Genomic DNA, 27862 nt, shown 5'->3' on the forward strand with positions numbered 1-27862 from the left:
TGTACGATTTTCTTTACGCGCCAGATTAGAAATTTTACCGCCATTGATGTGAACAGTAATGGATGTTGAGATTTCGAAGCATTGAGTCTGAATTCATAGCTTTGATCGATCTTTGCCCATTGCACAGCGCTTTAAACAGTTCATGTGGTCTTCTGGTTAGTGAATATGGCAAAGGTTCACATCATCGATGTGACAATCGGCCAAAATCCGTCTTCCTTCTGCAGTGACTTTGAATTTCAAATTACCTTCGACTGCACTGAGGAACTTAACGAAGGTTTGTACTGTTTTATTTGAACTTTGTTCCTTTATGAATGCCAATTTTAAATAGCATTAAGTCTCTGTCTCTCCATTTATTTTCTCTTGTGTAAATCCTGAAGATCTAGAGTGGAAGCTCATTTATGTTGGATCGGCCGAGAGTGATACGTATGATCAAGTGTTAGACTCTGTCTTAGTTGGACCTGTCCCGATTGGAAGACACACTTTTGTGTTTCAGGTATTTCATGACATGTTTTATCTATTTTTTAGATGATTTAAGCCTTTTCCTGTACAAATTCCAATATGAATTTGTACGATTTACCACTGTAATTAATGCTCTCTATACATGTACAATTGCCGTCGTGTGAACTTCGAGTGATGTACATTCCCCGATGATTTTATTTGAGCAACTGAAGAATTTTTCCGATTTCATTGACTTATGGTCAGGACCTTGCAAGCTTGGTGTTGATGTTGTGTCTTTAATCGATGAAGAATTAACGTGAGATCAGATCGCTCTGGACAAATGCCAATTATATGTTTCATTTTGACACTGAGTTTATTTGATGAAGACTTCTTCCCAAGTCTTCTGGGCGCGATGACCCTCTTCACACCATCCTGATATCTTATAAAGACCTCTAAAGACCTCCCTAAACGGCCAAAGATGTCCATCAGCTTCAAAAACTTAGCTCATTAGCCAAGGCGCTGTCTGAAATATACCCCCAGGTCTATTGTTATTCAGTGGTAGAACATCCAGAATATTTCTTAGAAAATCGTTGGTTTCTTTGTGTTGGTAGCACTTAATATTTCTCTTTCTGAGTGTACTTGTTATTTGCTGAGCCATTTCATGGTTGAATCATTGAAGATTTTTGAGAGTGTTGGCAAAGACATTTACCATACTTTAGTGGCTTTGGCAAGAGTACCATATAACCCCATACATTAATTATGCATTCAGTCTTTGTTAAATGAAAACAATAGTGATAACAATAGAACTCCGCAGAGACTAGTAGTCTTTGTTTTCAAAATTTGGATTTTTTTTGTCTTTTTTGAAACAGGGTAAATTTGGTGCGTTTTGGCTTTGTAAAACAAGAAATTTAAGGCATTTTCCAGAGGTTTTTAATTTTGAAATATAGATTAATGTTCAGTTTCACGTTGAAAGCTTATAGGTGACTGGAAAATAATATCAAGGCTATCATCAGGCTGTAAAGTTTGTCAATGCAAAGTTTACATAAATGTTATATCTAACCTGTTATTGTGGTTTTGGTTGATTCTTTCATTATCTTTTCGTGCCCGAGTGATGAAAGTAGATCACGAAGGCCGGTGCATACGGCGATGCAAAAAAACCTTATTAATCTAGTCTTTCTGGCCTTCATAAAGGTAGGAAATATGTTCGATAATGGTTCCAAAGGGCTGGTTTCCGTAGTGCTGACACCATCTATAATCTTGTAGGTAGCCATCGAAAAGTCCTTTGGATGTTCCTGTTTGGGAAAACCTCGCTTGATTCCCCAACATGTATTTTCGATGCCCTTTGTGTGGGCACCAGTGTCTGGGTCAAAGAAGTTTAGGCTGTGATTTACTGTGCGATGATCATAGCCCTCGTCATTTAGGCAATTGTAAGCTCTCCATAAGTCGCTCATCACACGTGTCCCCAGCAATATTTCAGCGCATATGATGGGCGATAGTGCATCTTTGTCCCTACACTCTACCAAAACAAGGGCAAAGACCTTGGTTTCTCGACAAATGCCACCTAATATCCACTTTCCTTCGATGGTGCGACCTTGGTGATATCAATGAATAAATTTTGTTTTTTTATGTGGTATTTGGCCAATCGTAGAGAAGAAGAAATGCATTCTTTAATTCAAAGGGGACCTTTTGGGCATTATATCAAAGCACATATTGTTATGAAAATTTTTTCAGTGAAAGGTAAAACAAAAAGTAATTTTTGGAGGATATCTCCTAACTGATTTGTGTGGCATAGTGGTTAAGGCAATAGGCTGGTAATAATGCGTTGACTAAAGAACAATGGTTTGAGGCTTAGCAGGGTTGCTCAGAGGGTAAAAAAAAAAAAAAAAAAAAGGAGAAATTAGTGGGAATAGAGGGGAGAAGGGAGAGGAACATAAGACAAACATAGAGAAGGAAAAGCCACTCTCAAACAATTTCTCTTTTATTGAAGCAGTAAGTACTCATTAGTAATGTATATATGCTAAACCCTTTGGGAATAAGTTATTGTCTTGAAAAACAATAACATGCATACATAATTAATGGAATGGAATGCATAATTAATGTATGGGGTTATATGGAACTTTTTCCGTGGCTTTTTCTTACAGGGCTGGGAAAGTTTTAGTTCTGTGAGAGTCAGTTATAATTAGGAGAATGACAGCTCTGGGATTGATTCAGTTTTTTATTGATTATGAAAAGACTTTTGGAAGGTGTCACATTTTTAATCAAGAGAAGTAATACTTTCAGATGACATGTTTGAAAAAGCATCAAATTATTGTGTTCTCAAAAACCAATCCATGCATTAAACCATTTATGGTTGACTAAAACAATCTGTGGACTAGTTAGTTTAGTTCTTCGTAACATCACATACAGTCTTTCATTGTGTGGTGCTGAAGCCAAGCTTAGCACAATTAAGAGCTTTCTAGAGAGATGCTGTAAGCAAAGACATATTCACAACCATAAACAGACATGAACTTTTAGATATACAGGACAAGAAAGTACCTAATAAAGTGGAAAAATTAGATTTACATCCTCTTAGAAATATAATCACTAAGAAAAGGACATGAAATATGATAGTAGAGACAAATCTTGTTAATACAGACCCTTTTAAAGATTCCTTAGAAAATTGTCCAATTTTTAATCTCAAGGTAGTGTTGAAAGTTTGGAATGTTGTACTGTTTTTACCTTTTTATGATGTTGTTCTACTTTTTAACATAAGATGTAATTTTCATCTTTTGAAAAAATAAAAACTATCAGACTACTACTAAAAATTAAATGTATTTGGAACAATACATGTTCATCAATTTTGTGTAAACAGTTTACATATGGATGTCCTGAGACACTTGATAGATAATTCTAAAACTTTGCATGGACCCTATAAAGGTAGTAACTTCATTTTGAGTGCAAAAAAAAAAAAAAAGGGAATGGTTATTTGGTGTTTTAACGTCGTGTATCTTTTTGTGATTGCTTCAGTATTTGTACAGTGAGATAGTTTTTCCTTTCAAAACATTGTATGAGTGCAATTTGTTGTTTGATGATTGCTAATTGTTTCTAAGTAATATAATATGCTAGTGCAATCACTGGCCACCATTATGGCATCAACAAAACACATCACTCATCAAGCCCATGCTAAAACCAAATTGAATGAGGTGGTAATTCCAAGCAGAGCAATTGTCACACCTATCATCTAGTTACTTTTTCATTTAAAATAATTTAAAATTCAAGATACAATCCAGTTTTTTAGTTACAACCTTTCGTCCTGGGAGATGTGTAAAAATGTTAGAAGAATTAAATGAGGCAATGTTTTCTTAACTCAGTTTGAAAAGCTCCTGCTACTCATTGCTGCATAGGACTTACCTTTTTGCCACATAGAGTACTTGTGTCTTGTTTTTTGATATTGCACAAGTTTTCCTACACCTCCTAAACTTCCTCTGTTACACTTTGACAGATGCTTCCTTCAATATATAGAAATTCATTTTTTTTTACACTTTTTGTTTAACTTACAAGTACAGTTGATGTTGAAAGCAATGATTATAAAAGAGCCTTTATTGCCTCATGTTGTACTTTAGTTTCATTGGATGCAATTGCAATGTGTTAAATGTTTTCTTCCTCTTTTAGGCAAAATCTCCAGATCCTAGTCAAATCCCAGATGAAGACTTGGTTGGTGTAACCGTGATCCTTTTAACTTGCTCATATAAAGACAGAGAGTTTGTGCGAGTAGGATACTATGTAAACAATGAGTACACTGAGGAAGAAATGAGAGAGAATCCTCCCACTAGGCCTCTCATAGAAAAGGTATTTATTTAACAAATGGTAAACACCACAGCGTACACTATTGAGTTATGGATGCATGCGGGAGGTTGCTAAGCACGAAAGAAGCGTAAGAGTCGTGCAAGACGATAGCTGAGAGCGACTCTAGCTTCTTGAGTGCTTAGCAAACCTCCCAAGTGCATCCATAACTCAATAGCGTACGCTGTGGTGTTTACCATTTGTTTTATAACATAACATTGATACATTGTAGCTAACAAGTTCCCTTTTATTTAATAAATCTTACGTGACCAGAAAAAACAAGCGTGTGTGGAAAAATGGTCTTTGCATTTGCTCACGTCAGCAGCGTACACCCATGGGCAAATGGGGGACACTAAATTGACCAATCAGAGTGCATGCTTTACTTTGGTTATTTTATAATTATTTATTTTGTTTAACTTTATTTATACACGGGTAAAACATCAGGTAGTGCATTAGTTGTAATACAAGGACCAGCAATGACCATCTCAAAAGTTCCAAGACAGCTTGAGTTAAGCTGCCCCAATTTTCTATAGAAAAAACATTCCAAAAACTCATTACTTCTTAAAAGATTTCTACAAAATTTTACCAGGTGCTCACCAATTAATGTGGTCATGGATCAGTGAATTTGACAACCAGTTAGAGTCTTAGTCATTGATTGAGCGCTGTAAACTACCTTGTGTTTTATTTGTTTTGCCATTTTTTCACTTGAGCTGTATAGACAAAATTTTGTAAAGGTTGTAAATGAGGGGTGTTTAATTAAACTTAACCACTTCCGAATGGGTGTGAACATGTATTAATGTTATCTTTGCATTGAAAAATCTCCATTTTATTTTTAATATTTTGGAACCAGTTGATTTTATTATTGTTAATAGTAGTTGTTGTAGATTCCTATCATCTTTTAAAAGAAATTGTTGAGAAGATTTACCCAAACTTCTAGCATGTTTGATGTTAGGTCATCTACACTTTAATCACCTCTGCATTCTACAAGATTGCTACTTTTGCTTAGGATGACTGAGTGCTGAATGTTTTGCTAACTTGTCTTTTTCCTTTCAGCTTCAAAGAAATATACTTCATTCAAAGCCACGAGTTACAAGATTTAAGATTGACTGGAATGATTAACTTAAGAAAGCATGCTTTCACACTTGTAACCTACAGCTGTATTTTGTTATAGATAGCTTCATTCCAATGAGATGAGATGAGATGTTAGATTTTAGCAGGAACAAATCATTGCTTTAAAACTAAAACTAACATATCAATTCCAAAGAATGTAATCCTTTATGCAGACGCCTGTGCAGCAGTTTTGTACATATTTCTTTATTTCTGTTTTTGAATTGGTGGAAATAACTTACACTGTTAATTATATGGAGGTCTATTAGAATTTTGTCTAACGTTGAATTTTTTAGCCCAAGCTGGCCTGCTTTTTTTCATGTGGCATGAATAGTACAGTCATAATACGGTATATTTTGATCCACTCCTGTGTATGTGCTCCTATGATTTTAAGGGACACTGCAGCATTTCTATGCATATCAATAGGATATTCAGATCAACTATACACCGAATTGAAATATGGCATCCAATTTGAACTGCCATTGTTCTAGACTACTAGCCTCTCACACATGTAATAATCCTTTTTGTGTTTTCCACGTGAAGACGAGGCTAGTAAGTCCAGAACAATGGTAATTCAAATTGGACACCATATTTCAATTCGGTGTATAGGCTTTGGTTAAACATGTATCCTGTATAGGAAAGAACTATGTAAGCAACCTAAACTATTGAACTAATTGGAAACAGTTATCTTCATTCTAGAAGCTTTCTGTACAATTGTACTGGAATATTTGTAGCTAAAGAGGAGGGGATATGCATGTAAGGTTGCTTGTATGATAAGAAGTGTAAATTTTCATGCAACGTGATTACACATCCCTGTACTACATTTTAACCCTGGTGTAGCACCCCTTGTTAAACAAAATATTTGGCTACACTCTCAGATAGTTAGACAAAACACAGCTGTAGTTTAACACTCAGAGCTTTCAGTGCATAATTTGAATCCTGTTGGCTCAGTAACATTTGTCAAGCATTAGATAAAAAGACATGAACCAGTTAACACAAGTGAAAGGCGTTTAGTATTACTTTAAATACCCAGTTTAATAAAATAAGTTGAAGAAAACCTTCAAGTTTTTTTCTCCTTTTATATAAACGCCTTTCGTTTCTGCAACGTAAGAATAGTTTCTGGAAACCAACTTCCAATCGACCTTCTACTTAACAAACCAGCTTGTTCAGAGGTATAACACAAACCCTCCGCCGAATGGAGAACCCGAGCCTTTCGTAACATAGTACAGAGCACGAATCTTCAATCAAAAAGTAAGCTTTTCCGTTATAGTTGTCACTTTAAATTTCAAGGTAAAAGATATAATATGCCAATTCGTAAAAAATTGTACACGAGAGGGGAACTTGAACAGTGAGTTAGAACGATGCATGAACGATTTGGGTACCTTTCTGCAGGGAAGGTGTTGTGCTTCTCTTTTAAAGAAAAATTGTACTGCGGCATACGTTGATAAACACTTTATTTACTGTAAGATGTACAAAGCACGCTTGTTTAGTCTTGCGATAAAATATCTATAAAACTACCAGAAGGGAATATACTTTACAAGCTATACACTTTACGGCTGCCAATGCCTACCTAAACTGTTTAAGGCTGCGTTCACACGAATTACGGTCTTTTCGTCCAGAAGTCTCTTCGTCCAAAAGTCTTCTCGTCCACTTGGTGCCCGAGCATTAGTGCCTGGGCACCGGCACAAAATGGTGCTGCGTTCAGACACTGGGTACCCGATATATCAGTGCCCGAGTACAATTGAAAGGTCAAGACCTTGTACTCAGGCACGGGCACGGTACCCGAATTCTGGCGTGGGTACTTTAAAAAAGGTGTGTTCACATTAGTAGCCATCAAGAATCGTACTGCGACACCGTGCTCGAGCACCCAGTGTGAACACAGCCTAAGAGCCTAGTTTTAACATTTACACTGCATCCATAACTGTTCTTCCCTTGCTGTTGTTTGCTTTGTTTTGTTTTGTTTTTTAACAGCCAAACCATTTTACTAAGCTTTTAAGAAAATTTGACGGCCTTTCATTTGTTTAGTATTTTTCATAAAAAAAAATTAATTTTTTGGACAAATTTCTCAATCAAAGTATTTCGTCAGTTATATTTTGGTTGCTTTTCTTAGAAACAACTACGTGCCTGTCGTTCGATACTTCTACTATTGAGTTGGAAAACCATGTTTGACGGTGAACCTACTTCGAGCAGGTAGGACTGCAGCTTTATCAGGTCTTGAGAGCAAGGGAAATAACCTGTACATTGTTACGTAACAAAGGCATAGTAGTTGTGTCCTGTTAATGTTCTTGTCTATCTTTGGTTTTGTCGCGTATTTTCTGACGCCTCGCTAGCTGCTGACGCCGTTGAGTTTCTATTGCTGTCATGATGCTGCGGAAGAGAGGGTGAAACCAATTCTAACAAAACTCCTTTTGATGAACTACTGTCGTTTGGCTTCAATACAAAGTCACTTTCGCAAACACATCAGACATTTATTACATCGTGACATAATTCATAATTATTCTTTACCCGTTTTAAGAGCGGGAAAATGCAAGTGGTCAAATCGTGATTGGTTTTCTTTCATCTTATTGGTTTGGAACCAATCAGAGAGCGTGATAAAAAAACATCCTGACCCATTTTAACGGCAGGAAAGTACAGTCTCCATCACTTTAACAGACCTTATCCCTAACTAAGCGTTCTGCTCCTTACCTGAATATGATTGGTCGATTGTTCTGAACTCGAACCACTTTCTCCGCTCAAACGCAGGTTTCTTACAAGACTCCTACTGTGTTCACCGGTTGAAACTCCACGCACGCGCACTTGCCCATCTGAAAAATGGTTTCTTTGAGTGAGATCATATTGTTCGAAATTATCTCGCTGTTGCGTCAGTTTTTGAAAACCGATTGTGGGTATCGTACTTATTCGGTTACATTTCGGGCATAGCTTATAGATACAAGAATAATGTTATTTCGGTTTCAATTTCCTTAAAATATAGCAAGTATCAACATAGTTGATAGAGCTCTATTAACTATGGCATCAAATACTTTTGCAATGACTTGAAATGAGTGAAAACTAAGTTTAGGCTGCTTGAATGGCCTTCTATTCCTTTCTTCCCCAATTAATGGGTCAGTTGATAATCCTCCAAAAAAGTGTTCACAATCGACCAACTACTTCAGTTGTAATTTAAAAAAATCATGCGTAAACTAGACTGCCTTACCTGTGACATGCACAACAAACGTATTCCTTTTGCTCTCTATGGTACCCTGCAAGAAAAAAAGAAACTCTGTAAGACTGTGGTAGACGCTACAGCAGTGCAGTTTTCCCATGAAGTGCAGAGAAAGCCACCTCTTAAACCATCATAAGATAATTCTTCCTTACCTTCAGCGCATTTCGCTGCGTTTGTTAAGATGAGGGGAGATGAAGATAGCAGAATTTCTACTTAATGCAAGCCGTAAACCAATATAGAATTCCTTAGCAATAGTATCAAATCTTGGTTTGTTTCCTTAGTTACTTACTAGTGAGTCAGCTGAATCGCTCATTGTTTGGTTTTTTCCCTTGAAGTTGTCAACATAGCCCCTCTTTGATTTGGAGCGAGAGTCTGATTTGCCGGATTCAGAACTTGATGGTTTCGTTAACAAGTAGCGCTTGTCTTCTTCATGACAACACAACACTCGACGATACTCACGGCGAACCTGCCAGTTTTAAAGAAACGAGCGTAGAACTCAGTAGACGAACCGATTGCCCTGAATCACTGACTTACTGACCGAAAACGCAAATTGATACTGAAGCAAAAACCGTGAGGGTAACTCACTGATTTCTTACCTTTTCATCTCCAACGCAGTGAAATAAAAAGATGAACAAACCCTACAGGGAATATAATAAAATACAATAGTTTACAATGACACTATGAGTGTATCTTCTCCTTCTCTTGTTCAGTGCCGATACTCAGCCATGAAAGAGGACGAAAGATTTCACGTACTTTACCTGAAGTGTGTTAAATATTGTGAAAAAATAGGCCATAAAAAGTGATTCTTGATTGATATAGAACACTCCAAACATCCATGAAAGACCAAGAATACAAGTCAGGAGCACGCACGCTTTTGACCAACGTCTGAAATAAAGACAAAACAAAAACAACTTTTGGTAACTGATAGATAGATAATAATCTTTAGACAGGGTGCGTTCTCACAGAAGTGGTTTTCAGAACGGCCCTGTAAGCACCCACCCAACCCACCCCACCCCAGGGGAGGACATCCATCACACAGTATACTCGTGCGTGGGAAATTAACGTCTCCTACCCCTAACCCTGCAGGAGACGGGACCTCCATTTATTCGTCCCTATCCGAGAAGACTAGAATATCTAACCATTTCTTGATGTTACAGAAAGGAATTGACACAATTGGAGACTTGAGAATCCGAATAGTGTCACTTTGTCACAATTGCATTTGTATCGGCAGAAAGCGTTTGTTCTCACCGTATTCTGCTTGTTCTTTTCCTGTTACTTGATGGCCCTGACTTTGCCATAACATGAAAAGTAATCCCCAGGCATACGAAGTTGAACTGCGGAGGTTAAAAGTGTTTTTTAGCCCTTTTACTCCCATGAGTGATCAAAATAGAATTTCTCCTTACAATATCAATACAATATCAAGCAGACAAGTAATGAGAATAACGAAAAAAGAAAATCAGGGGATTATCAGTTGATCCAATACCAAATTCTCCAAACTAAAATCATAAGAATTGTATAGCAGACAGTAAGGAGAGTTGCGAATGAGATCTTGGGAGTGAACTGAAGAGTTAAATCGTCTAAGCTTACTGTGTACAATCGGAATGAGACTGGCAACGCCATCTCTTACCAATTTAGTGCAAATTCTACAGACTTTGCGGAAATTCAGAGTACAGGGCTAATTTGTATAGGCAATCACATGATTTCGAGTGCAATTTGGAATAAATAAGCACGAGAAAATTTTTTCAAAGACTAACAAAATTGCATGAGCCCGTAGGGCGAGTGCAATTTGTGATCTTTGAAAAAATTTACAAGTGATTACTTATTCCAAATTGCACGAGAAAATCATGTGATTATGTATTAATATGCATGAAAAAATACGAAGAAGAAAAGCGCGTGCATCACGTGCAAAAATAATTTATTCAAACCCTGCAAGTGACATTGACCTTGACATTGACATTGACCAATCATTCTGACCAATCAGAATTTCTGGTTTTTTTCTTTCTTCGCATTGAATTAACCCTCTTCTGCACTGAATTAACTCTCTTCTGCACTGGATTAACTGAAAACTGCATTCATCTTAGCCAATCAGAACTGAGAAATTTTTTCATGTATATTATTAAGAGATAAATGGCACTGGAATCAGTAAATTTAATTTGCTTCTTCAAAGGTATAGAAATACACTAATTTCATACCTGTCGAAGCCTTTACGCTTTTTATAAAACTAAGTAAAGAAAATAACGTAATATTCAATCGTCTTACTGCAAGCACCAATAAAACAGGTCCAACGAACGACCAGATGAAACCACGCTCAAGAGAAAGCCAGCAGCTAAAGACCAAAAAAATAATTCGATTAATTAATGAAAAATGTTTATAGATAATTCATCAGTTATTCAATTTATACGTCTCTTGTCCTTTATTTGGATTCCTATGACAGCCAAAGGAGCGATGGACGAAAGACTCCTGAAATAGTGTGATTGCTTTTTCTCTTTTTCTCGAGCTGATACTTCGTCTGTTTGTCAATATTTTTTCAATTTCATGATCAGATAACAATGTCATTACTTACTAAGCGGGAGTACCATATCCCTCAAGAAATAAGACTCCAGAAGTGACAACTATCACTACAGGTAAACCTGCACGAGAGAAACGGGAAGATGACCACAGATTACTTTACTTCTTTACTCAGCAACACGCTTTCCAAAGCTAAAACAAGACTATAAACTTTCTTCTAACCCCATCCGATGACGAAGAAAATCTTTTTGCTCTTTGTTGGTGCAGTTTTGGTGTGAAAGACTTTCACAAGCATCAGGTAGAGCATGACTCCTTCAATTGCCATCCAAGCAAAAGCCACCAAGAAGAAATAATGTAAAGCCATGGCAATTCCCCTACACACCCACTGGAATAGATGAGAAATATACCGTTAGCTATCGCATAAAACTGTAGCAATTTTCAAGTGAGGGTCGATGAGGATCTGGTATTAGTTTTGCTTCACCTAACTTTGTACTAGTTCTGGGAAACCTGTGTTTCTTAATTCATGAGAGACTAAACTAAAACTGATTAGGACGCACAAACTCCCGCGCTTAAAGACGTTTGCTTATGTTTACTTCTGGCTCATGCACATTTAAGTTATGTTTCTTATAACCGACTTACCTCGTTCTTAGTTTTATTGATACCAAACAAAAACAGAAGCTGCGCCAAGATCAGAGCAACCGACAAGTTCTTGTGAATAAACGTACGGGCAGATTTGGAAAACCTGCGAATGGTATTACCGTTTTAGAACAATGTTAGCGGCAGAGTTATCAGAAATTTCTGAGATTCAAGATTGCACAAAATCACTTTTGCCTTCGATCTTGTGTAATTGGTGTGTGTGCACCACAGTGCAAATTGTACTCCGGGACACGCTCGGGCACAGAAGAATGTCCCCTGAAAAGAGGTTTCCCTTGAACGAAGATACCAGACACAAATCAAGTTTACAGGGGCATTGGTCTCAACGTGGACCGACGTTTCAGTCCTCACGGATTTTTTTCCCTTCAATGAAGATAGTAGAGAGAAACGTCATGCGAGTACTTTTCTGTTTACAACGAAGTTTGTGTGCCTTGAACTTCTAAGGTATCTCTTGAGTGTACCAAAGAAAAGGTTTCACTGTGGTAGTGGTAGTATCATATGAAATGATACTGGAAAGAGAACACAGTTACCTGAAGAAGAAGAACGTCAGGAACGCCAGGCACAATGCTACAACCGATATGCTCGCCCCGACATAAGTGATGAGCGTTAAAGCAAGCTGATGAGGTTTCTGCAAAACAGAAGAAACTAGATAGATCCTAGTAACTGAAATATGGTAATTTATTATTTTTAAAACAGCTCAAATCTAGTATTTTCTTTCATTACAATCTTATGATTTCAAGAAGGCTTCTCACCGATATTCTGGTTGACACGTCTTCTTTGACGCTCATCAAGACAGCAAAACTTGTGAGATGATAGCAGTGACATACGGTGTGGGTCAGATTTGTAGAATTTACTTCACATCCTGCGTCCGACCAGCTTATGTTTCTTTAAAGAAAAAAAAAGGAAAAACTTTTGAAAATGAAAGTAAAATTAATCATGAAGTAGCGCCCTCAACCGTTCTTTTGTTTGTTAAAGTGAGTACGATCATTTTCTTTCGAGTGCAGCGCACGCCAAACACCTCTTTTGGCTGTAGAGGGCAATAATATGAAGCATTTTTAAAAACACGGATCGAATACCTGGAAATAAAGTTGATATAGATTTTGACAAACCATTCAAATGTTAAAGAAGATGGACATAGATGCTGGGAAAGCTACCTTTGAAAGAAATAGCGCCTGCGAAACAAGGCTGGATCTATCTATCTTTATTATATATCTAAGTGGGGCTAACTATGGTGGGGCCTTATGGCCTAAATACGTTTTAAGTCAAAGGTGCAATGAAATTAGGCTGACATTCGACAAGCCTCTCAATAAATAGAATATCACGATTAAAAAAGTTAACAAAAAGAGTTTAAGTTAAGTTATTCACTTGTCTGTCTCCAAAAAGACGCATGATGGCTCATTCGTTTTCCCTCCGCCGTCCTAAATAAAAGATACAAAGATGACAATGAGAAATAAAGCACGTTTTAAGATGGGAATTTCGTATAAACCTGTCAATTATGTATCAGTCTGTTGACTAGCATAACTCTTAACAACCCAGCGATTATTATCTTTGTAAACCGTCAAAGGGACCGCCGGAAAAGCAGTTAGTTCTGTATTGAGTATCTTAATGTTGAGCAAGCAAAAGTTGCATATCTTTCACCACGCCTTACATTTGCTTAATAGTATCACTTTAAGAAAAGACATATTCTACTAATATGCCTATTACAAAACATTTTCTTTGAAATGGCAAATGATGTTGAACCTACCACAGAGTGACGCAGCGTTATCACCACTGGATCCTTGAACGTTTTGTTAGCAAGTGGACGAAGATTTACCGATAAGACAGCAGAGTTTATAGATGCGTGATCTGTCATCTGGTAATTCTGTTTCCTACGATTCACAATTGCAGGGTAAAAATCAATACTGAAACCGTTACTGCAAGTTTTTAGGCATAAATTTTCAAGTATTGTACTTAAAAGCCTCGGAATTTGACCTTAGCTCTGGGAAAAGCGCTGCTAAAAAATTAAGTGTTGCGCTAAATTGAGCTGAAGCTAGCCACTGAATTAGAATACATATCCACTTCGGTAAGTTTATAACTGTGCCCCTACGAGCAGGCAGGCATTAGCGCTGCGGCACGATCGACGAAGCGAAGTTTCGAGCCAGCGAGTGATGAGAGCAAGCGTGGTGCCTGAGCAGAATGCTCTTCTCACTTTATATCATGCTGTGCATGATGCTGGTGTGTATTACTGATTATTATTTAGCCTCTGATGGAAAATCATTCTTGTGATCAATGGAGACAATTCTTCGATAAAAGTCTTAAGCGATACTTCTTTACATGATTGCTCGTGATTAAATTTTAATCGTTAAGAAAACTATTTTTAAAACTCCAACACAAAAGGAATTACAAACTAAACCAGCCAACGCTATAACGATAAAAATCGCATCAAGTTTACCTCTGCTTTTCTCTTGGTGTCAGTAAAGGTCCAAGGGTTTTGAAGGAAACAAGCGTGGCAAAATCAGGCTCTGGACCTGTGAAAGAGAAACGGGTTTTTGATTTTAAAAGCAACGGTTGGTCTTCAGATCATAACATCTCAATAAAATTTAATTTTACCTGCTGGTGAATGCATGAGTAGTTATGAAATCTCACTTGCGATCTGACCCGTAACAGACAATCAAACAAAGAGATACTTTTGATCTTAATGGGCGGATTGCAGTTTTAGTGTTCGTATTCTTAGAATATCTCACCTGCAATGGATTAAAATCTGACAGTAACTCACTCATTTAGACCCTTAGCGCTGAATAAAGCACAGTGTACTGATGCCTTAACTATACCTTCTGCTATAGTATGAGGAATATCAAGCCTCAGAATTTAAAAGGTCGGAGGTCCTTACCAGATGAGGTATCTCCCCTTAGCCAAGATATCGGAAAGGAGACTACATTCCTGGAGGATTCGTCTCCTTTCTCTGTTCGCTGTGACATAACAAGAACTTTTTTTGTTCTTACATTCTGTAACGACTCCACGCTAATCACTGTAGGGAAAATGCGAAGTAGAATTCACGTCAGCGTGATACAAATTTTCACTTAGGTAACAAATTGAAGCCCCCTCTTTTCCTGAGGTTCCTTCGCCTCATTTGTCCTACAAGGTTAAGTTTGCAGTCTTAGTGATGTGAAAAGAAGGCCTGTCAGGGGCACTATAGGAAAGGGAAAAATTAACAAGGACAAGTATTAACGGTTACTATTCAATGCCACGTACCAATATTTTCCGTCTCAGCTGATTTACTTTGCGAAGCGTTGGCCATGTCCAAGGCTACCACATCTAAACTATCAATAAGTGAACTTGCCTTCTCTGTTTGGGAATCCTGATGATAGTTGTAAAAGATATTATATTTCATCGGTATTCTTAAAGCACTTCGTCGAAGAGAAAATTAACGTCAAAGTGTAAGAGAAACTTTTGATCTAATTTAATACATTACCTTTGGCATGTACTGCCAAGACAAAAGGTTTTTGTCGTGCAAAATGTTGCTTGCAGTGCCAACGACATCCTGAAAAAATTGAAACTGTAGTAGTTTAACCAGCATATCAATAACATTCATAAAACTGCTTCCTGATCACTAATATAATAGTAAAGAAAAACATTACTTTATGGTTATAAATTCCTATTTCTAAGTTGCCTTTTTCATTTTTGTAGCCCTCTGGCTTAGGAATTATCTTGTTTTGTTTTGTTTTCTTTTCCTTTTTTACAGTTCGTGGTTATATCATTTAAAGTACTGTTGGAACGAAAAACAATACCTTTCCTCGGAGTAAAAGTTGCCAAATGAATATAGACTTCGCCTGTCAAATGTTAGGAACTTGGCAAAGACAAAAAGAAGAAAAAAACTTGGTAATATTAACAAATAAACAAAGCTAACCTTAACAAATTCCTCTGAAGCCTCTGAAGTTTCGTTCTTCTCAATTCTTAACCCCCTCTTTGCGAACACACCAATGACATCGACCAGTAACTTCAGGTCGCCAGCATATAATAGTTTACCAGACTTGACGTCAGTCAAGCTTGAAAGCTGATTGGCTAACAAAGATAGACTGACATTTGGGTTGTTTAGCTGCAAATAGACATTTACACAGAAAGTAAAAAAAAATGTAGACCTGACATGCATAAAGAGAGTATTGTTGAGAAAACGTCGCGCATAAAACTGACGAATAGAAATTCACTTCAATCTGAACGTAAATAGTGTAAATATTACTTCGATCTGAAATGTTACAGAAATCGGGCAAAAGTTAAAGCAGAAAAAGCAAACACATGTTTGCATACCTGTTTACTAATGTCCGACATCCACCTTGAAACACAATCGCCAAGATCAGGTAGTTCCCAGACCGCAGGAGTTCCAGTACAGCGCCGCAAGGCCACGCCTTAAAATGAATGGAGAAAACGAAACACATTATTGATCCCTTTTCTGGGTCATCTCACTTATCAAAGAAAATCCCAACATCAATCGCGTTAAGTAGCAAGCAAGTAAACGTATTTAGTTACATGCTCAGGACAAGAGTTGACTTACCGACAGTCCCTTTGGGGCAAGCCGCTTCGTCTTCACGGTCGACCATTGTTCTCCTCCATTCAATGCCGACGTAATTTTCTTGAGGACAGAAGGACTCGTCGCCTAACCCTTCTGGAATTTCTACACAATATACATTTATCATTCAAAATAATCGTTAACTGCTGCAAGAATGTGGACCTATCACATCTTTTCATAAAGTACGATTCTGTTTATTCTACTGCGTAAATTTTCTACATTTATCTACACTGATTTGCTGCTGAATTCGTCGTTACTGAGGTCGGACAAAGGGTGCATGTAATACTCTTTGCTCCGGAAAACTGAAGGTTTATGATAAAAGTGAGACAACTCCATGTACTTGCTAGGACGCTGTTAAAGGACGTCTTTACCGGAAAATCCTACCTATGACATTTTATTGACTAAGGGTCAGATACTGTAGCGTTGTAAGCGACTAAGTTACGCCACAAAGGCTTCTAATAAGCACTTTAACACAAACACACAAAGTACATTCTTTTTCGCTTTCATGCTCTCTCAGCCACTCCTCAGTGAGAAACCGCCACTCCTATAACACTACGGAAACTCGCTACATTTACAACCCACCTTCACAATTTCTCCCGGTCCCAATGTATCCAGGCTGACACTCGCATAAGTACGATCCATCAGTATTGATGCACGTGGCCTTCACGTGACACGTGTGAGTATTGTAGACGCACTCGTCGTAGTCTATAGCAATGAAAGGAAATAAAAATGTGAACGCCTCCATCAGAAGTCGAACATGACACGCAGCGCAATCACGTGATCCAAACGTGTGTCTACTTCAAGGACAAAGGTGTTCTTGGTAGAGTTGCTTTCCACTCGATTTAATTTGAATACGGATCTCTCAGTCCAAGTTTTCTTTCTACAGTATTTTGTTACAACGGAAGGATATGCTGGTCCCTATTGTCAGTTCTTCCTGAACAGGCTCACTGTAAGAGTAAGATATTTTGTCCTTCAAACATCCTCTTACTTAAGTGCCTGTTGAAAATACTGAGAAGTGTAACCTTAGAAACGAACACGATGACCAGTAATTGCGCATTTCAAACCCTCTCAGATAATCGCCTCTCGGTTAGCTCAATGGATAGAGCGCTGGAATGTTGTACGGGAGGTCGAGGGTTCAAGCCCCGGCCGGACCAACACTCAGGGTCTTAAGATAATTGAGAAGAATATGCTACCTTTCTATAACATCAAGAAATGGTTAGATATCCTAGCCTTCTCGGATAGGGACGAATAAATGGAGGTCCCGTCTCCTGCAGGGTTAGGGGCAGGAGACGTAAATTTCCCACGCACGAGATTACTGTGTGATGGATGTCCTCCCCTGGGGTGGGATGGGGGGTATGGGATGGGTGGGTAACAGGACCATTGTTGATACCAGTGTTTACTACACTAAAGGGGCTATCCTGTATAAATATAGATTTCTACTCTACTCTACATGACTGAGAGGAGTTGATTTTCACAGATTTTAACGCAGCAGTGTATTTGAAGATTACATGACACACAGGGAGATTACTAACATCATATTTTATCTACCTGGTGTTCTTAAGCTCATATCTTTTGGCAGAAAAGGTCCAAAACCCAATTCGTTCCAAGCCTGCACGTTTAGCAAATAGTTGGTCAGCTGTTTCAGGCCATTAATACGAGCATGCGTCTTACTGGTTGTTATAGAAATCTTGTCCTTGTTTGACCAGATGGTCAGACGATACGAATCAGCAAAGTCGACAGTTCTGTCGTAGAAGGGTGAACTCCAGTTTAACACCACGTGAGACCAGCTTCGAGAGACGATGTTAACGTCCATCGGTGGATCTAAGTACAAAAATCGATTAACAGAAAATGAACGGAAATCTGACTTAATTTCCTCTTTTGAGGTTACCCTTGTTTGTTTGTTTGTTTATTATTATTTTATAGAACATTACAAGCAAATTTACACAACCTGCATATACCCTTTAATGAAATATTCTAAAAAGTCTGAACACGAGCAGTGGCTAACTGTACAATGTTAAATGTACAGAACCACGATGAAACAACTAATCATTAATGGGAAAAATCTCAAGACACTTGTAAGCTTTGCTTCACTGTTATCTCCTCTCTGCTTTTTGACATATGGGAAAGCAATGGCATGTCAAAGTAGTACACTTCATTGATCGGAAAAATGCCCTTCATCCAGGTGTAACTGTTTCTGCAGTGTACTTGCTCCAGATTCATGGAGTTTGTACCCCGAATTCTCTGATCCTTTGATTTTTTTAGTTGTTTTTATTTTTCTTAGACTAATCACTGACATTGCCATGAAAGGAAGACCTGTACCCCGATTGCCATGCGCTTCACAGCTACTTAATGCGAAAACTAAGAAATTTCAGGTAGCTTAATGTCAGCATACCTACCAAGGATAGGCTCGAGAGCAATACGTTGTACCTCGTATGCCATGATATATATTATTTGACTACGTGGAACATCCATCATGGAGTAAACACACGAGGTCGCGTTCCCATCATACACCTCGCGAACGTGCTTTTGTCCTTCAAGATCCTCCCACTTGACAAATGCTCGGTAGGCAAACACCTTGTATTTATCTCGTGGTCTTTTCCATGTGACATGAACGGCTTTAGGTCCAGCCATTTGCAAGAGCTTGTCCTTAACTGACGATTTATCTTTAGGGTAAACAGTAAAATTGTTTGTACTTTATAATTTCAAACATTTAAAAAGTTTCTCCTCATGTTATGTGACATTACAAAATTAATCTTTTTCAGGAACGCATAACTTTTAGTCATAAAACCAAACGGTGCAAAAATGAAAAGCCTCATTGAATCAATAATTCATTGAGAAAGTAGTGGAAGTGCGACAAAGTCATCGAGGCGTCACTATTGACCTTCCTTGAGCATAACTTAGCACCTTGAAAATCTCATTACTAAGCATGGAATTTCCTGATCACAAAACTTACCATCATATTCTGTCTTTACTGTTATTACTGCTGGAGTACTGTCAAGAAAACGTTGATCGCCATAACTTTGCACTTGCACCCTGTATTTTGTATTCATACTTAGTCCAGTTAGGAGAAATGAAGTTGACGGCCCTGCCCTGATTTCTGTGGGTTCTCTTTTAGATTCTACCTCGTTGTACCTAATCTGAAATGTTCAAATTCAGAGTAATAATGGTATAATGGGAAGTTAATCCGAACAATCTGATAGCAAAATGATATTAAATCACAATCAAGATAATGGCTACTTTTTGCGGCACTACGATTTTTATGTTACAGATAAGGGCATTTCATCGAAAAATGTACCTTATATCCCTTGATATCCTCATATCTTCCTGAGGGTGCTGTCCACTTTAGTAGGACATTAACGTGTGATTTCATTTCCACAGTCAGGTTGAGAGGATTGCCTAGAACTGATTCAAGAAAGAGTAACGTGAACTCAAAAACCGTCCCGACGTGTACAAAACTGACAAACAATTACTATGAATATATACAACTCTATATACAAGGATAAGGAAACTTGAGTAAATATTCCACAGATTAATGCAGCTGCTTAGAGACTCGGGAAGCTAGAATTTGGAAAAGGATCGTAGTTCTCTTTTATCAGCTTACCTTCAGTTTTGGTCCAGCACTCAACTATCTTGCTTGATGCTCCAACAGAAAAACGAAAAGCATTCTGGATGCGAAATTTGTACAGTGATCCGGGATCTAAACAAAGCAAAAATTACATCGTTGTCCTAAATAGATTAGATACGGATGAAATATTAGTCAGCGAGCTCATTTTTATATAAAGAATAATTTATACAGGAGGGTTGGAAAGCCCACAAACACTCTGATTTCTAGTCGTCCGTTATTTATGAAAAATAATTTTTAATCTCAGAATGAGTCAAAATTGTAGCTTTCGAGTTTGCGTGGAGTAAAGTAGTTACTCTGGCAAGTACGTGATTATGATAGATTGAAATAGTTCCTTTTGAAAATAAAAGGTAATTTCAGAAAAATCGAGTCCATTAGCAATTTCTAAATGTTTGAAAACAGAGCAACTTCAGAGCAACTTAGAGGAGCGCCTCTACCTAATTATATATGACAATGGGACGTACCAAGATCAGTGAAATTCAGTGTCAGTTTCTCGGTCCTTGAGATAAATTTTGTCCAGTTTAAGAAGGTGTTCCACCACCATACATTGTACCCACTGAGTATGTCATACGTCATAAGGGGAGGAGTCCATCTGATTGACAGCCATCTCGTGGAACCTTCACAGGTGGAGTTTAATTTTGGTGCTTCTGTTAGGAAAAACAAAACCCAAGGGTTAGTAGGACTAAGCAAAATTACGAATTCTCTTGCAAAATAATAAAGAATAATAGTGAATAAAGAAGGGGGAAAAAACTAAGAAATTTAAAAAAATACACAGCGCGAACCACAACTCGGCAAAGGTTATGATTACCAACAAACGGTTAGAACAAAAACAATTATAGATTTGTCTTTGTCAGGCATCTCTTGCGTCAACTATTGCAAAGTCATTTTAAAAGCCTACGTAAAACGCATTTTTGACTCGCTATTTATTCGGGGTCAACATTCATGGTAAACCCTCCCTTTTCAGTTCATTTGCGTTCCTATTAGCCATACCAACCTAACTTATCACGGCAAATCCAGTTTCTCTCATGAGACTCCATCTTTCGATAAAGCACTGTTAGATCTTCGTACACAGCTCTAGCACCAACACCAGAATGGCTTAATTGTGTCCCAGACAAACTCAAATGGTGTTCTAAGACATTTGATTGGTTGTTTCTCGTCGACGTTTTAACTTTACTTCGTGAGGCCAGAGCCATCTGGTTGCAGTTCTGAAATATCGCCAGCCCCGATTTTGGCTCCCATGTGAACATCACGTGTGACCATACTTTCGGTATAAGGGTTAAGGACCCACTCCATTCTCTTTGCCCATCGTTAACTCTTAGAACAATGGTGTTGTTCGCTATGTCATCAGATTGCTTATATATTGTAAAACCTTCTGAGTATGTCAGGTGACTCGAAGTCCCCACAAAGTATCTCTTGTTCCTATTTGGGAAATATTTCAACCATAGAAAAACTGTCAATGCTTCCCTACATCTTGAAGGTTCCGCAATGCAGGACCCTGTGAAGTTTCCAAGATCAACCCAGGCTCTTCCATTCGTATACAAAAAACCGTTCCCAGGCCCTTTATAAAGAATGTTCTCGATTTTGCCATGTTTGACTCCTGTAAGGTTGGTTTTTAAATCAGTTAGGCGGTTAAGACGATTTAAGGGCCAATAATGAGCAGCAGAATTAATCAGACGAAGATTATCTGAAATAATAAAATAATGCTATTAAGATCCTCTTTGTGAGTCGCTTTAAAAAATCTAGCCCCTTTAAACATGTTGAATTTTAATTTAACTCAAGAGGCACTAGAGAGATAAATAAAATAACGTAAATCATCCTCGGCTTCTCCAGACTAACTAAGGCGAATCACTGCCGGATCTCACTGTTGAAAAAACAAACATATCTTATCATTTGTCAGTTTATATATACAGTAAACGTTTACGTGAATAAATTAGCCTGTGATGTCATAGATGCTCCGAAAACAAAAACAACATTAGACTAACATAAACAGAATTTGAGACAAAGAAGAGTAATTAAATTCACTGATCCGCTTAAGAAACATTCTTCTTCAAAGCAGTTTTGGATACGAAATTTTTCTTAGTCGGGACTATTCGTTCCGTGGCCAAGAATTCCATTTCTTCACTTCGAGGTTGAGATTTTTAGATGGCATTTAAGCTTAAATAAATATATAAATATTCTGACTTGCCGGAAAGGAAACTTTCCAATTTCCGTCAAACGTTACAAACAGCCAGGTCGTGTTTCTTTGTTTCATTCTACATGGATTGTGATGTGATTATGTTATCATCTGATGGTATGTCTTACCTAAAATGCATATGATGGGAAACAAGCCAAATTGATGATATGTACGCAAGACACGGCGAAATCAGTGTCGAATAATTGTTATTCATGTGAAACCTTGAGCCCGTTTTGAAATGACTTTATTAACACATATGCCTCGTAAAATAAGTCTTCATTATACCAGTACATTTGATGGTTTAGGTATGAGCAGAAGATTTAATAATTCCATTGCTTATCGTGAAAATTTGTAGTAGGAGACTACGTGTTCACAAGAAAGCGAAAAGATCAAAGGTGTAATGCCAACACGGTTTGTCCCTGGTTATATCCTTACGATAATTGATTGAAAAAAATCTTTTTTTACCAACTTAGCAAAGTTACCAAAATCTGTCCTTAAGCGTTGACTGTCTAATCCCATCTATCTTTATGTTAATTCTACTGACTTTCGCACCGCATAATCCGCCCGAACGAATAGCACTGATCGTAATACGACATATGCGAGGAAAGGAAAATATCAGGGAATGATACGAGCGAAACGTTATTTATTTGTGTTTGTTACCGATAGAGGCCATAATTAACCTTTAAGAGAAGCACTTAAGGACCTGGAAACGTTGCCATATCACAATAATTGAATAACCAAACTTTGAAACAGCGAAAGAGGCACCTAACTTACGAAGTTGCAGAGGTATGATTATAATTACTATAAACTACAACACTAGCATGAAACAGTGATTACTAGGAATCTGCTCACCTGCCGTTCCTTTGATCTGCACAATCGTTAACAGCAGCATACAGCAAGCAAACTTCATTGTTTAATTGCACTCCCTTGGATCACGTCCTTAGTTAAAATTCACTGTCGACGAAAATATTAGTTTAGTCTCCTTCGCACTCAGATAAGCAATCAGCTAACAAAGCTGGGAAACGTCAAACAAAGGCATCTTTCAGCATTATGTCAAAATAGATTAAGGTTGCTATAAGTGTTCCGAAATGCACAAAGAAAAACATGCAGTTTACCCTCCATGCCAGGTTCTAAAGTGATGTCGAATGCTTGGGTGAAGACGCGACATTGAGTCGTTAAGTCATTACTTTGCTGACATTTTAATTAAAAGCATCATTGCGGCTTCTAGTTACCGTATGAATTATCTTCACGAGATTTTCACTTCTTTGGTTGTTTTTAATTAAGGTTTTCCTTTGGAAATATACTCACCTCTGCTTTTCCTCTACAGCTGGAGCACAGCAGCTCGTAAACCAATTTCCGCTAAAGGGAAAAAAAAAAAGAGCATCCGGCGTTTAATGAACAAACAATGTGGATTTTCGTTCTGCTCGCCCTATTGACCCCAAGCTTTAGAAATGCCCACTCCACGCGTGTTTTACTTGACATATTGAATATCATTATGTTGCTTTTATCTCAATTCTTTTTTTTTTTTTGAATGACAGTAACTACGAATTTCAACACGATATCCTGAACATTTGACGTCAATTCACAGATCGTAGCCTCTCCAGTCATTGCTCGATTTAAAACTATTCCTTCATGGTCTCGATATTCGGAAAAGGTGATAAACGTTAGCCAAAGGATAAATAGTTTTCCAGCGGTTTGCGTACAAGATGCGTAAAGGACGTACTGTACCGTATGGACAGAGATTTATCCAGTAGATAGTGCTATCCACACTAATCCACACGACCGGGCCCAAATCCTTAAATTACGCCACTTTGAAGATTCTACCATAATCTCAGTCAACTTTGTCAAGCTGGCATATTTTACTTGTACGTACCTGCAGCCAAGTTAAGGAGCCCTGTCAAGCTCTGACAAAATACCTTGTATATACCCAAAACGGAACAAGGCAGGTCAAGGATGTAGATAATTAACACAGCATAAAACAATTTAGAAACGATTTTTCTAGATAATCAATCCGTGACCTAACAAGTTCATGTATACTTCACAAGACATAATGTAATTACTTATAATAACGAACAGGAGACTAATAAAACAAGAATTGGTTCATAAGTCGTTATTGGCTAGTAAACTTGAACTGATTCAAACCGACACCATGACTAAGTTTATTTTGTTTGTAGTTAAGATCGTAAAGCCCTGTATACTAATTTTTCCCCATGTCAAGGGCTTGAAACACAAGGTATTTTGAATTAGCGTCTGAGAAATTTCTAGTCTTGTAACCAAAGACTGAGCAGGGCACTGAACGCCAAGTGGTCATGTCATCTGGCAACAAGATGCCATCCCTCAAGTAACGCCATCGTCATCAAACCCGCAAAAAAGAAATTAATAACAACAGCACCAACAATACTGAAGGGTCCTCGAGGCACAAGCTCTACTTTAACCAGAGTACTACCACAAAGGCTCCGCATTTTTTGACCCTGGCGTTGCTTACCTCGAGATGGATAGTAGCTTAGATTTAAAAGAGCGTTTTTGATTTTGCAGGATGAAATCTTTCTATTTATTCATTGTTAGTCGAGTGCAGAAAGTGACGTTGAACGTGGCCAGTCCATCTTCGTTACGTATCATCCTGTTTTTTGGCTTAAACAGTTGTCTTATTATGGAGTTTTTGCTTCTTGAATAAGACTGCCTGGTATCACAACTTATTCTGTTTTTGATCAATAAGGGCTCAGTAGAATTCGATGATAGGCACCCGCCGAGCCGACCCTGAATCGAATGATCGGATAAATGTTATGTTCATACGGAAAATCATCATTTTATATGCATGACGTAAATGAGCCATTTTAGATGATACTAAGGAGCTTGAGATAGAAATTTCATATTCTCAAGGGATAAAACTGCCTCGTGGGGCGTGAAACACCGTCTTGGTAGTCCTCTGTACCAAGAGAAATGGAGTATTCGGAATAAATTCGGCCCGCAGTCTAGACACGCACCACTTCACCAATGCGTCTCTGGACTTATCCTTTAAGGATTACTGTCATAATCCTCTTTTGGAAATATATATTATTTTTGAACAACACGTTAAACAGCGTTTTCTCCAATTTGTTTTTCCTTTTTCTTTTTTCAAGAACGCAAATTACTAACCGCAAAAAATTCTTGACAAATGGCAAAGAAAATCTAACAAAAACCTCCATTGCTGACCTTTGGTTATGTGTTAAGTATCTTTGAGGAAACTGACTGGCACGATGTCCGAAATCAATTAGCTGGTTGGATTTTTGTCGTGTCTTGAAGAGGGGCACTAACAACGTCTTGTCAGCGAAGGCGTGTTTGATGTCTGCCTTCATAATTTTAATTGTTTACCCACCAAGATGATAGCTTTACCTTCAAATAACCCGGGATTAAGATGATTTTTACCCATGTCTATCAATGAAAACTTTCAAGACAAGCTTGGGCTAACGATTTTCAATATTTGATATCATGATTAGACTAACGCAGTAAAAATTAGTAAAGTGATGCATGCCGATTCCATAGCCGGAGACTTTGCGGTGACTGAGATCTAAATGCAATTAAATGTGGCTTGCTATCCGTTCCCTAAAGATGCAAAGTATTTCCAGGGCCGGACGTTACGCCAACGACTCGGTATTTCAATTGAATATCATTTCTTATTGCACAGTACATTGGATGCATATCCTTGTACATCATCTAGGCAATGTCTAAATATTTAACACTTACTGTGGTCCTACATCAGCATGGAGATTAGTTACACAATTCAGTTAACCTTGTGTTATTAATAAAAAAACCCTTCAGTTCTAGTAGGCCTGGGCCCTTAATTGGGCAAAATCTCGGAACGATGTTATCGACTGCAAAGACTTAACAAAATTTTGATGATTTTTTAGTCATTTCGAGTATGCGAGAAAATTCCAGTTAGCGTATGCTTATCAGACTCTTCTAGAATTTCTATGTTGTGTTCCGTGATGCACAAGACCTGATGAAGCGTGTTGATTTGAACGATTCAATGAAACTAAGCTAGTACTTAGTTCTTCATCATAATTGCTCTCTGCATCAGGGCTTCGCCCGTCCAGAAAATTTTAGAACTTCTAACCATCCTTCATAATACGAACGAATGAATAACTTAAATTGAGTGCCTATCATTATTCAAAAGAAATAAATGATACGGCATAGCAGTTTTTTCCCCAAATGGAAGTTATTCAACATAAATTCACTGTTTATTTCTTTCTTATTGTTAAGTTCGGTGACTTTGCTCCAGTACAAAGCAAAGCATACACACGTACGTGCCTCTATCATTCTCCGAGTGATTCACGATGACTCTAACCGGTATCTCTTCTAAGCGATTCAAGAGCAGCGTTTTTTTTTTTTTTTGAAATGTCAACAGGGAACTAAGTTATGAGAATCATCAAATAACCTTTATAGATAACAGCACTATTTCGGCCTGATTTCCCATCACTTTTCTTAGGTGTGAGATATACCTGGCAAGGGAAAAGAATAATCCTTAATCTAGTCTCGAGTGAGAATTGGTCTTACGAAGAGGAAACAAGGCCATGTAGAAAATATTAAGTTTGTCTTCGGCTGTGATTGGGTTTCAGAGGGAAAGAACCCGGTAAATAAGTCCCGATTTTCAAACTAAATCAAAATAAAGAAAGTAAATATTTCTATAGCATAGATCCAAATCGACGCCGACGAACTACCTTATAACGCAGAGCACATATTTCTATTGAATTCCTGTTTTTCGCATCACAGGTCAGAGGAAATGTTTCTATTTCGTATTCCCGTGCGTGCGAATCACAAATTACATCTATATTTCTTTTTTCACCAATGTTATATTACACGTTTATGCGTTAAAAAATTAGTATCTTACCCACTGAGGCCATCCTTTGGGAACCTTTGCTGTTTCCCTTAAACGTCAATTTTACTAATCCGTGTAAACCACCTCAGCTATTTATAGATGGCGCTGCAAAAATCCTAATCTTCTTTAAGTAACTTAATAAGCAGATGTCATTACAATTATGCAACCACAGGAGTTCAGGGACAACAGAGGTAGAGTTTTCATAGCTGCAATACCTCTTCTGTCACAGTCTCCGATCGATGTCAAAAACTATAGGACCGTAAAGCGTACTCGCAGAAGTTTTTATTGTAATAGGAGTGCGCAGGTTTTATTGGTCATCTGTTTCATTTGTGGGGATTTTTTTAAATAATAACTAAACGTTTATGCGAGTAGAGATCGTTTTTCCTAAATAACTTTGTTTATTTTTGTCGTAAACGAATGTAGAAAGGGTGCCCTATAATCTTCTAAGGTTAGCAGATTTTATATTTCTTAATTATCTAAGAAGTACTGGGCGACCCAAAAACTTTCATTCCAACAGCAAGACGGATTCATACTCTGAGAGATAACCTGTACCAAAGTTACTTTGAAGCCCAATGTCACCTCTCTAACACATTGATTCTCTTTGATCTAATTACTTGTGAGTGACTGAGAGGAATTTACAATTCCTGAAACAGTTACTATTCATAGCAATTTGGGTGATCATCTGCGACAAAAATCCTTCAGTTTCCTCTTTTATTAATTCTGTCCTCTAATCCTCTTATTTTCAAATTTATCAATTTTGCAGAAAGTGTATCGATTGGATTTCCTTAAACCAAATTTAAGAGTATTATAGCGGCCAATTAGAACAAAGAAAAATACCAAAAAGAGCCAACGAGGAGTCGACGAAAAACCAATCTGACTTTCTGAGGCGCCGGTAAACGCGAGTATGAAATATCAGTTTTAGTTTTTTAGTGCATATT

General features: G+C 37.7%; 2 protein-coding genes and 1 long non-coding RNA gene across 5 annotated transcripts; 2 read left to right on the forward strand and 1 right to left on the reverse strand.

Moving 5' to 3' along the window:
- Positions 1-13: 13 nt before the first annotated feature.
- On the forward strand, positions 14-6424 carry LOC111323927 (histone chaperone asf1). The gene is made up of 4 exons (XM_022927383.2): positions 14-274; positions 378-493; positions 4090-4266; positions 5314-6424. The coding sequence occupies exons 1-4, from the start codon at positions 166-168 to the stop codon at positions 5377-5379; spliced, it is 468 nt and encodes a 155-aa protein (XP_022783118.1). The 5' UTR covers positions 14-165; the 3' UTR covers positions 5380-6424.
- A 380-nt stretch (positions 6425-6804) lies between these two features.
- LOC111323924 (uncharacterized) lies at positions 6805-27154 on the reverse strand. The gene is given in 35 exon segments (XM_088739420.1): positions 6805-7665; positions 7667-7734; positions 8053-8171; positions 8561-8606; positions 8859-9035; positions 9166-9207; positions 9328-9454; positions 9818-9903; positions 10829-10895; positions 11133-11199; positions 11300-11462; positions 11717-11819; positions 12262-12359; positions 12484-12616; positions 13097-13149; positions 13476-13599; positions 14163-14238; positions 14601-14738; positions 14963-15068; positions 15183-15251; positions 15618-15806; positions 16016-16113; positions 16260-16379; positions 16857-16979; positions 17823-18095; positions 18671-18937; positions 19228-19411; positions 19570-19676; positions 19876-19971; positions 20361-20543; positions 20891-21580; positions 22922-23023; positions 23378-23428; positions 26484-26547; positions 26937-27154. Coding segments are annotated over 32 exon segments (4272 nt in total). The 5' UTR covers positions 22980-23023; positions 23378-23428; positions 26484-26547; positions 26937-27154; the 3' UTR covers positions 6805-7643.
- Positions 22094-24175, forward strand: LOC148719603 (uncharacterized). 3 transcript variants are annotated; one of them, XR_015993424.1, is made up of 3 exons: positions 22094-22186; positions 22736-22855; positions 23608-24175. It is a non-coding gene; the product is annotated as an uncharacterized LOC148719603 (long non-coding RNA). The 3 variants fall into 3 exon arrangements; XR_015993425.1 differs by having other exon boundaries at positions 22158-22855; positions 23397-24175; XR_015993423.1 differs by having other exon boundaries at positions 22158-22855.
- Positions 27155-27862: the final 708 nt, after the last annotated feature.

Source organism: Stylophora pistillata, chromosome 11 (assembly GCF_964205215.1).
Source record: "Stylophora pistillata chromosome 11, jaStyPist1.2, whole genome shotgun sequence".
Classification (NCBI taxonomy): domain Eukaryota; kingdom Metazoa; phylum Cnidaria; class Anthozoa; order Scleractinia; family Pocilloporidae; genus Stylophora; species Stylophora pistillata.

What these genes read in the sequence shown, in the direction of transcription:
- LOC111323927 (XM_022927383.2), top strand. Translation starts at nt 166, where the DNA reads ATGGCAAAGGTTCACATCATCGATGTGACAATCGGCCAAAATCCGTCT. An exon ending in CACTGAGGAACTTAACGAAG is followed by an intron (nt 275 to 377) that starts GTTTGTACTGTT and finishes TAAATCCTGAAG; the next exon opens with ATCTAGAGTGGAAGCTCATT. An exon ending in CTAGGCCTCTCATAGAAAAG is followed by an intron (nt 4,267 to 5,313) that starts GTATTTATTTAA and finishes TTTTCCTTTCAG; the next exon opens with CTTCAAAGAAATATACTTCA.